General features: G+C 33.8%; 1 protein-coding gene across 1 annotated transcript; it reads left to right on the forward strand.

Moving 5' to 3' along the window:
- Positions 1–4,174: 4,174 nt before the first annotated feature.
- Positions 4,175–9,750, forward strand: LOC138330537 (galactose-3-O-sulfotransferase 3-like). Its single transcript, XM_069278103.1, has 2 exons — positions 4,175–4,311; positions 8,526–9,750. The coding sequence occupies exons 1-2, from the start codon at positions 4,175–4,177 to the stop codon at positions 9,748–9,750; spliced, it is 1,362 nt and encodes a 453-aa protein (XP_069134204.1).
- The last annotated feature ends 2,221 nt before the right edge of the window (positions 9,751–11,971 follow it).

The following is an 11,971-nucleotide window of genomic DNA, read 5'->3' on the forward strand; positions in this document are numbered from 1 at the left end:
AGTGTCTTGAGGAACTCTTTTTTTCTATGAAATCATTTCGCAATTATACTTCTAGCAAATCAGAACCAACGTTACAATGGACAATGCCATTTTTAGCCAATGGAAATGCTCGTTGCAAGCAAGATCGAAATAGTCAAAGAAACGTGAATTCTGATTTCGAAATAGCCATTGTTACTTATATATATACACAAACAAATGAATCAGAAACTTTCATAGATTATTAAAGATTTGCATAGAGACTACTGAAAAATGAGCATAGAGACACGTTCAGAAAAGCACACAAAAAACCTGATTAAGATAAAATGATTAATATATGGCTCCGGAGTCTTGAAGATTCTTAACCGCTGACTAATGGTCATTTTCACCCATTAAAACAGGAGCAGACGAACTATTTTTTATTCAGTAACAAAAATTCCTTACTTTAACTATTACCGTTATTGGAAAGTGTGAGCTCTTTATTTCAAATAAGAATAAAAGTGTTTGAAATAATCAATTGCATCCCGCGAAAAAAACACGGAATTATGCCCTAAGTTCAAGGGACCGTCAGAAAAACTTCGAAACATCGAGACTTCGAATTATTCATCGTTGAAATTAGACCGATGTTTTTTTTACCATGACCAACTGTGTGTCGTCTCCGTTCCGTAAACTTTATAATCATTGTATTTACCACAAGCAAAACAAAATAAAAACGAAGTATGCAATTAATCACATGTATTGCTATCGTTAGCAATACATACGTATATTATAAACAAGACTTACGTGTACTAGGCCTAACCCATGTACAAGTGTTCGTTTGGTGACTATATATTTAAGCGATGGTTAATATTACGGAATGAATATTAAAACGAAAACACGTTGTAAAAACGAAACTAAAAAGGAGGAACCGAAAGCGCTACAACACCTACAAAATACTTCGATTTAGAATGATCGATTTGCTCCAGTATTTATGCCAAAGTTGTGCAATGTAACAGTTTTGAGTATGAGTTACTAATAATGTGGCTCGCTATTTACCGTTCCGTAAATTCTACAAACCGTAACCAATGGCGGCGGCGAACATCAATAACGACTAACTGTATCTTTGCCGTACTAATGATTTAATAACGCAGCTTGTAAAAACAAAGCACCGGGTATCGGTCTGATTAGTGATATTAATTATCTTGATGATATCAAGTTAGCATCACAAGCTGTCATAATCCCTATTGTCCGGCGAAGGGCCGTCGCGAGACAGCTAGGTGTGACAGCATGCCGCGGGGTATCGGCGAACACCTGATCTGTACAGGTAAATTTTTATTCGAATCATCGAGTGTCAGTTACCTATGATTCTATAACAAATGGTCCATGAAAAAAGTTCGATACATCGAGAACTTCGATTCATAAAACTTCGATTCATACATGGGTTAGTTAGTAATGTTATATAGTGAAGAAACTCGGGACCGGACAAAAAGTTCGATACAGCGAGAAATTCGATTCATCGAAGTTCGAATCATCGAGGTTTGACTGTATATGGAATCAGGTACTGATTGCGGAAGCAACACAAATGGTTTCATATTATGTAAATTTCTGTTAATTAGACAATATTGTCCAAATGATAGTTAATGTTCATGCTCTGTCGGTTGCAGAACATCTTTAAATGCTAAAGCGTGACGTACTTAGACAATCGGATATGTCATCTATTACTAGTGATACCATCAATGGTTGGCGGTAAGTTAATTCGTTCCCATTACCAGGTGCCACAGAACATATTTAACACTAAAGTTATATTAAGAAGCGTGTCGTTCCTAACTTTAAGCAATTTGTGTTTAATAATGTTTTTCAATAAACCATCTCTATTTCACCCGGAGCGAACCAACTAATGGATGTATAGGAGACACACCACAAACTGTAGATTAGTCAAGATAATGGACAATGCGAAACCCGAAGGGCCGAGCTTCGGGCCTCGCATTGTCCATTATCTTGACTAATCTACATTTTGAGGTGTTTCTCTTACTTCAAACATAGCAATTTGATGTACAGTGCTAACTATGGCTATTGTGTAACTAATCTACAGCTACAGGTAAGGCCTTCAACCATCTTTGACACTGAACATGTCAGCACAGTAACTATTGTAATATGTCTACTCTGGTCGTGCATGCATTGCATGATTTTTTCATGAAATTCCATACCAATATTATTAACAGAGATTTTTTGGTAAGTTTGTGTTTTCTTCATTCTGAGTGGAGCAGTACAAGGGGCAACATGGCAGACAGTGCAGATCAGATCTTTACGAAGTCAAACTATCTAAAATGATTATCAAATTTCCAATAAGAGAGTTTATAAAGAAAGAACAGGTACTTGAACAATTGTCTAAATTAAGTACTGGGGACAACAAAAGATGACATCATATCAATGTTTTAGGAAAGGTTAAAATAAAATGTCAGTCAATTTTTTTTATTTAGTACACAACTGAATAAATAATCTATATTTTGCTTGAGGCAACAATCTAGTACCGTAATATTTTCCATATTCATCTAGTTAAGATCTCATCCTCAGGTTGATTCATTCAGCTCTGGTTTTGCTTTCATAGACATAAATAGCTCAACAACTTAACATTTGTTAGTCGAAATGAACATTTACTAATTAAATGTAAGTTACGTGTACACACACATGCTTAGTAATATTAGATGAAGTATCAAATAGTAAATCTATAAACGATGTAAATTTATACCAAAAGATGGAGGAGGAACAGTTAAACACCGCCACGAACTTTACAGTTATCTATATCAACTATTGGTTCATATGAATAGCACAATTAATATATGAGAACGTTAAATCATACGTTGACACATTGACATTATATATTAAATGTTAAAGATGCTCCACCGCTGACAAATGATATTTTTCACTATCAAAAACAGCAGCAGACGATTTAATATTTTTCTTCAGTTCCAAAAGTTACTTATTTTACACCATTACCGCCATTGAAATGTTTGAGCTTCTAATTTTACTTTAAGTTAAAAAAATTTAAAAAAAAAAATTAATTGCATCCCGAAAAAAATCCGTGGCACTATTTCGTATATGGAATAAAGTACTGATTGCGCATGACCCAAAGGCATATTGATTATTTCATAACATTTTTGTGTAAATGAGAGTTATGTATACACGTTTAAACACTAATTATTGTTCAAATGATGAATATCATTTATGCTCTGTCGGCGGTGGAGCATCTTTAAATTATAGAATAAAATCCTAGTTTAAATCCCACTACCTGTCCAAAACGGCTTTTAGGTTAAAAATGGGAATGTAAAACAAGATCGATAATTATGTAAAACTACACGTATCATCACCTTCTGAACAATTGATTACGATAAATGAAATGTTAATTTTCATTACGCGGGTCGTCTTATGTTTCCCGCCGTCATCCTAAATACCGCTCGGTAGTTGACTTTAACTGCGCCAGACGGCAAAACAGCAAAATGACTTTGTAACCTCATATTGGACCATCGGTATATATTTTTTTTATATTTTATTCCTGTTTTTAAGAAACCTTTATATTTTGCTCCGGAAAGGTAGTGGGCCTTTAATAGAGCTGAATTGTATCATAAGTCACTGAAAAGCCACTACGATTACGAAACAATATATAAAAGGTGTTTAAATAACAATTTTAACACTAAATCTTCTCAATCGAAGATGAAGTTACACCACCAAGCACAAATATATATTATTCCCTATATAAATCTATGATAACAACCAAAGCTCATTTGGTTGTTTTGCTCCGTGATAGTCAGCTAGTCCACGGTAATTACGACGACGCCAGACAGAGATATTAGACGACCAAGTAATGCAAAGACTCTAAACAAATCTTAAAAAACCCTCCATTTTACAATTTTAAAACTGACAGCCGATCCGGTTAAGATATTTCAAATAAAAACCGATGAAAAGTTCTGACGTGGAAGTCAAAACGCCGCGGGTGACTATTTATAGGCGTTTGACAAACGCTGATGAAGTGATTAAGTCTTTGTTCTTAACAACACATTCAGGTGGATGAGATCCACTTTTATAAAATTATTGTCCAGTTTGACCTAATGTCTATTGCCTAGACCATTCAACAGGATAAACTGGACAATTGGCTATGATTTTAAATACAACAATATGGAAAATAGGCTACAATAATAAGATTTAGTTGTCGTAATCGATTATGGAAACAGCTGGCGCACGAGTTGTAATGGATCAAGGTAAAGCAAATGGTACGGACCCTTCGTCTCGGGATTTCACTCGCCGTTATTCTTTGGATTACTACATGGAAACTAACATGCCAAATAAGAAATTTCTATGGTAAGTAGAAACTATTAAGTATGCATTTAAGCTTTATTGTACTCCAACACCGATGGTTTTCACAGCTTAATTCATTATACATTATAGTTTTCAATACTAAAGAAAAAATAACGTCAAAATTTTCGCCCAGTTACGGCACATATATTAATAAACTCCACCATTGACAGAGCATAAATAATATTCATCATTTGGACAACAATTAATCGTGTAGATATATGTGTCTAATTGACACAAAATAGATCTAACATGTATTTTTCGGGATGCAATTAATTATTCAAAAATACTTTTAAAATGCATGTAAGAAACCCAAGCTTTTCATCCTGTTTTAATAGGAAAGATACCGTTGTGATGTAGAACCATTAAGGACTTATTAATTTCAAAACATGATACACATTTTTTGACAATTTTTACTCTAATCTAAGGATGAAGGAAATCACTGTGTTCTATTATTAAAGAAAAGATATGCCGCAACATTCCTGTTTTAAAGTTAGTAAACATCTCTACATCAAAATAAGCATCTACTGTCGGGTCAAATATATCCAAATGAATGAAACAAGTAAGACAGATGATTTGCTAGCTTCAGTCCTTATTCCTATTTTTTTTTCTTTATATTTTACATTAAGAACACACATATAAGCACAAATACACTTTTTTTTTTTTTTTTTTTTTTTTTTTTTTTCCACTCAGAGTTGAGAATATTAAATTTTTTGAGCATTTTCTTTTATTCTTTTCATTTTCATAAAAATACCGATTCATGCAATATACACACATACATACATACATACATACATACATACATACATACATACATACATACATACATACATACATACATACATACATACATACATACATACATACATACATACATACATACATACATACATACATACATACATACATACATACATACATACATGTACATACATGCATACATACATACATACATACATACATACATACATACATACATACATACATACATACATACATACATACATACATACATACATACATACATACATACATACATACATACATACATACATACATACACAAATACACACACACACACTCACATACATACTTACATACCTACACACACACACCATCACACACACACACACACACACACACATACATACATACATACATACATATTGTACACATTTATTATCTACATCTAAATACCTTTTGTAACATTTGAAAATAATCACTCATTCATCAAATAATATAATTGATTAGTTTAATTTGCTCACTTAATATTCTCGTTTCATCATAGTGGGTGAACGATTATTATTTTATTTACATATTTTTCAAATATTAATAAGTAAAGAAATAAATACAATTCATCCATCATGGATGCTGATAAGTAATGTAAGCATATAACGAAAGCAGGCGAAGGCGCGCGGAGCCTGATCAATTGCACAGAGAGCCAAATTTCCGTGTTGGTCATATCAACTCTAGCCACATCGATCTGGCTATAAGCACAAATACACTTTCATCCGCCCCCTCGTACATCCATTAATACTTGTGCATCATAATCATCCTCATTGATATTAATGCCGTATAGTAATCCTTTACACATGCACTTTCATCCGCGCTATGAATCATTTTCATATCCATTAAAATGTGTGTATTCATCATCATCATCATCATCATTATCATTATTATTACATCATCATCATCATCACATCATCATCATCATCATCATCATCACCATTATCCATATCTAATGCCACATTTATCTAATGCCACATTTACTCATAGTGTATGCATGAATACAGAATTATAAAGAATTACTTAATTATAACTGTTAATTTTATTATATATTAAAGGCTATATAGAAAAAAATGCACAAACGACGAAGTCTTCGTTAAGCATTAGCGCTTTCACTTTATCTTCAGATGCTCAACTGTAGTTACAAGGTAACAATAACAACAGCAATACATGATGACGTCATAGGTTTGTTGACGTCACAATATATAAAGGGGAGGTATAGGAATTATATATATATATGTATCTCTTGACTGCATAAGTGAGTTCAAACAATATGTCTGATTTACAATAAAAGATATAATATAAAATCAGTACTATAATCAAATCATTTATAAATCATGACAATTAGTTTACACATCCATACATATTGTGAGACATTAATTCTTATACCATTTCTAGGTCATTTTATAAATATTTAGATTCATATAAAATGTTAACCTATCACACACTATATTTACACTCTCATACCAGGAGACTGAGATGGAGAAAGAGAAAAGGAAGCAACGGAGAAGAACAAATAGGAATTAGCCAAAATACTGAATTATAATTGTTGACATGTGTCATAATTTTATTATACAAACAAGGGTTCTGTGTAGCGTTTAGATTCGTAGGTTTAATATTTCGCAGTAAGGAACAGATAAATTCGCGGAAGATATATATCGCGATTCACTGATGCCTAGAATTATCAGTCCTTGAAAAAATGATGTCAATATATAATGACGCACCTGGAACTGAAACCACTACATTTGTATGTTTTGTGACCTGAAATGAATTATAAAAAGATTAGTCCAATTTGTATATTTAAACTTTTAAAAGCATGTTTCATTTTACCTGACGGTGTTAGTTACATGAGTTATATCAACCTATTATAAATATCAAAGAAACGCTCACACATTTAAAAACAATGGTTAGGGACAGATAGTATCATTTATACCTGAATCAATTTTAAAATGATGTTTATCCTGCAGCTGTGCACCCATGATATTGAATTTATTTTATGCTACTAATTCGTTAAAAGAATAAGAATGGATAAACATTTAGAACTATCCTCCACAATATCATATATAATGCCCACATCTTCCATATATCACTCTTAATAAAAACAGTATCCCTCAGACACAATCATGTTCTACCATCAAGACGACTGACTCAACATTTTCTTCAAACTAATTTGCTGACTAATGTAAACTTCGTGCTAGTATTTCTCAGCTCATTGTTACATTTCGCAAGTCAGTATATTACGGTGGCTGAGAAAGGACATGAATTTAAAAAAAAATGCGTATGAATTCAAGACTTTGCGTGCAAGCGCAATACTATGGCGTGTGAACTTAATTATAATAACGATTACGCAAAAGTAATAACTTTTTTTTAATTTTCATGTCCTTTCACAGTTACCGTAGATTATTCGTATTAGAAAACAATACTATGCTGACTTGCCATGTGTATAACAATGACCTTAGGAATAAATGTAATGTGGTATCTTTTATGTACGTAAATGTAAATGGTATAGGACTATGAGTCATTGTACTTATCGATATTCTATTTCTTCCGCTTAGGACTTACTAATCTGCCAATATGTGACAGCTTGAAAACTTATATATTTACTCGACCTTTTTCAGATTAAAGTGATAAGTTATTCATTTGACGACACAACAGGAAAATATTGTGTTCTTTCTTTTCATTTTCCTATACCAACAAAATGTTACGGACGTGATGTTACTTTCAAATAGAGTAACATGCTGTAAGTCTATACAGTATAGCTTTAATAATCCGAACATTTATAATTACTTTCACAGCACAAACCGTCCGGATTGCGAATTTCCCGGACCACTGAATTAAGTGTATCAATTCCGTTTCCTGATATTATCATCCCGGTTGTTTATTCCCTGAGTCCAGTTTCAAGAACATTCCGTTATGGAGATAAGCCGAAATCTGTACAATATGTGGGAGAAAGAACTGTATCGAGGCCCGTCCTTACTTGAGTTAAGGAAAATCCCTTAAGTTAAGAAGCCTTCCGTAAAGTCTGTATTGTCTTCCTTTGGATAAACTGTAAGTTAAAAGACCCCTTAGATTTAAGGAAAATTCATAAGATTCATGTTTACTTGATCAATAATCAGATCCGTTCCATGAGCAGTATACTAGCAATCTGAGGTCATGCTCGGAAAATATGATTAAGACAAATAGACAAAATGTTTTTATCATTATAACTATTATTGTTGAAATGTTATTTTAGCTTAAAGTAGAATGGCGTATCTTTTAAACTTATTTTCGTTACTTGGGTTGGGGGTGTTTGCTGTTACTCGTACACATTATTGTTTTATGTCTGTATACATCTATATACGTGTGGTTTGTTAATCAAGATTTCCAGTAAATGAAGTCTGATTTCTATCTCACAATGGATTACTGTATATCTTGTTTTTTATATTATTCCACAGGATGATATTTGGACTGAGCTGTTTGATGACTTTAGGATTTGTTAGAATGGGCTCCAACTACGACAATGTTGTCACTTTAATACACACACCCGTCCGGAAACTCATGTCCTCATTTAGTCCTGACGTGCTTGCGGAGCCATTACCTCGTTTTTACACACTTCCGATACCACGGACTATGTCCATAGAAGACTCTTCGAACGCAAGTAACCAGAAACTGACAAAGCCTGTGCATCACATAGCGTTTATAAAGGTACACAAAGCTGCGAGTACAACCGTCCAGAATATCTTTTTACGTTATGGCTACGACAACGATTTAGTGTTTGCTCTTCCACGCACGGGTTCAACTATAAGCGTTCGCCAGACGATCTCCCCAAACAACATTCTTCCTCCCCCTCCCAACAGAGGATATGATATAAGCTGTTCGCATGTGAGGTATAATAGAGAAGCGTTTGAACAATTATTGCCAAATGATACCAAATACTTCGGAATCGTACGAGAACCATTTCGCCATTTCCAGTCCAATTTGCAATATTACCGCCAGGGGTACATAGTTAGGATACCCGGAGAACGTCCCGTATTGGAGTACCTGTTGCATAATGATAAATACATGAAGTTTGGTGGCCAGATTCCCTCGACGTATAACAGAATGGCGTTTGACTTTGGATTTCCAGACGAATTGTTTTGGTCAAACAACCGTACCGAAATTGACAAGTATATCTCAAAACTTGACAATGAAATGGACCTAGTAATTGTTACTGAATACTTTGACGAATCCATTGTGATGATGCGACGAATTCTGAACTGGGATTTAAAGTTTGTCCTATATGGCAAACTTAATTCAAAACAGAAGAAAGACCCTCGGCTGATAATTGGATCAGAAGAAGAAAGCTTGTACAGAAACTGGGCACTTATTGACTATGCATTATATAATTACTTTCTTGCAAAAATCAAGCAAAAAATTAAGCAACAGCCACCAGATTTCTTTGACGAGTTAGCTTATTTCAGAAAGACAAAGACAAAGTTTAACAGTTTTTGTATCTCGGCCTTAAGCGATGGTCCGAGTGATATGGCATTCGAAGGAAGCCAGTGGAATAAACCATTCGTGATAACAAGAGATCAATGCAAGCATGTGTATATCAGGGAAATTCCATTTTATGGTGAACTAAGGGAAGAGCGACTGTTTCAAATATACAAGGAAACTAACAATTTAAGTGATGTCACTTAAGGAATATGTGTCCAAATTGCATACTTTGTAATTGTTCTGTATGTACTGTAATTCTTGTTGCATTATACATATTTTCGCATAATTACTCGAAAGCGCTCGAACGCGAATTGAAATGTTTCACGAATAATTGCAAAAGCAAATTATGAACGTATGATTTTGTATATCGACAACGCCACCTCGACAACATTTTGTTTTGATATTGTGACAAATTCATCTGTGTTTAGATTTAAATTACACAGTATAAAGAACAGCGAAGGGAGCAAGCAAATGGTATGTATAGCTAATTGGTTTTGACTAATCCCTATTTTATCTGCATATATACAGATGGGATCAGACACAAGTTTAAAAACTCGTCTTCTCCCGTGAATGAACATGAGTAATGAAATATAACACACAATACAAAATGTGTTGAATGTGAACATTTGAGACCTGGGAAAGTAGTCTTATTATGCAGGTGGTCTGTGTACAGAGGTGGTCGCTAAGGAAGGTTTGTTTCAGCTGTTTAGTCTGTCTAGGAATCGTCAGGGAGGAGTAAGGCTAATGTCATGAAAACTTAAAATGCAACAAAATCTAAACTTAAAGTTATATGTGCCGTAACTGGTCGAAAATTTGGACATGTTATTTTTTCTTCAATTATCTATTTAAAACCATAACTTTTAATGAATAAAGCTGTGAAAACCATTCAAATGGACAGGCAATCATATATAATGCCTTAAAAACGTTAGTTAGAACACATTGGTTATGCACTGTGAAATTCTTGTTTTTTATGCCTTATACATGTTTAGATGGAAATATACCTTCAGAAATCACTTTACAATTACTAATAATACTGTAAAAATGTGCAATGAAATTGTGGACACCAAGTTGGCTTCATGGTCTGACCGTATGTACTCATTTTATTACACTGAAGAAGTTAATATAATGATTTTTGGCAGTACTGCCAAAAATCATTTTCAGTTCTTTTTGTACTTGTAAAATTAAAACCTATGCATTGAAAGTATTGTAATTCTCAAAATGTTGGTAACTTTTGGAGTTGAATTACATATAAAAGCTCTTCTTGATTCGTGACTATGAAAAATACGGTACATATAACTTTAAAGGTAAAACAATACCCCATAATATGTATGGTGTAATTTATGTTACAGCTTTATGCTGCAAGTGTTATCTTTGAAAGTTTAAGAAATGAGTCCAGGATGCATGACACTTTTATTTTCGATAGAAACATTTTGTCTTTTATGAGTAGAATACATACCTCTTTAGAGAACCAACCCTATTGTGTATCGTAAAGCATTTACCTATTTTTGGTTCACGCGGTGTTATATAAGTAAACAGAATGTTGCAGTCATATAAGTTATCAATAATGATCTTGCTTTGAGACTGAGAACATTCTACTGACATCAAAAGCTTCATTTGATCGTCCCATATGTAACAGGGCAGGCTGTGTTTCTGTACAAGGTGAATAGCCTTTGATATGCAGTGCAACATGTGCCTAGACAATTCATATATATTTAAGTTTACAGAGGGGATCAAGGATAAAGGAATAATGTAACGCCTTCAAATTGGCCTTTGGTGGAATTAATTTATGTATCACGTGATACCCGATACCTTTTGTGCGGGACTAGTTTCTCCAATGATGATGGAACGGAACTATTTGTAAACTTCCCGCTGAAATGACGTTAGCCTGGGATATCATCTTTTAACGTCATTCCATCACCAATTAAAACAATAGTCCCGCACAAACAATATCAGATTTTAGGTGGTACGTGAATAAGTCCCATTTGAAGTTTCAATTTTAGCTGCCCCTTTTTTACATGAAAGCCTTACTAAATTCTGACGATTCTTAGAAATATGAAACAGTATTAATTTGCATTTTCTTCTTCGAACGTTGATTGTTGGTTCGCACAAAACAGGTGATTGAGATCGCATGCGGAATGTACATGTATTGTTATCATTGACAAGATGACCTATGGTACATGCTTACTGTGCTTTAGTCCATTCAAATATCGACGATACAGGTCACAATATATGCATTTACTAAATTTACAAAACATAATTATGCTAACCATTAACTAAATTTACAAAACATAATTATGCTAACCATTACGTACGAATCTAGAATAACCAAACCGTTTTATAGGCCGCAGTGGCTGAGTGGTTATGATACCCGACATATTACCGCAAACCCTCCTCCTCTAGCACGAGGGGTTCTAATCCCATTGGT

The sequence above is a fragment of the Argopecten irradians genome, chromosome 9 (assembly GCF_041381155.1).
Source record: "Argopecten irradians isolate NY chromosome 9, Ai_NY, whole genome shotgun sequence".
NCBI classification, from domain to species: Eukaryota; Metazoa; Mollusca; class Bivalvia; order Pectinida; family Pectinidae; genus Argopecten; species Argopecten irradians.

Excerpts from the sequence above, each read along its gene's own strand:
- LOC138330537 (XM_069278103.1), top strand. The coding sequence starts at position 4,175 with ATGGAAACAGCTGGCGCACGAGTTGTAATGGATCAAGGTAAAGCAAAT. Across the intron at positions 4,312-8,525 it reads CCAAATAAGAAATTTCTATG|GATGATATTTGGACTGAGCT; the intron begins GTAAGTAGAAAC and ends ATTATTCCACAG.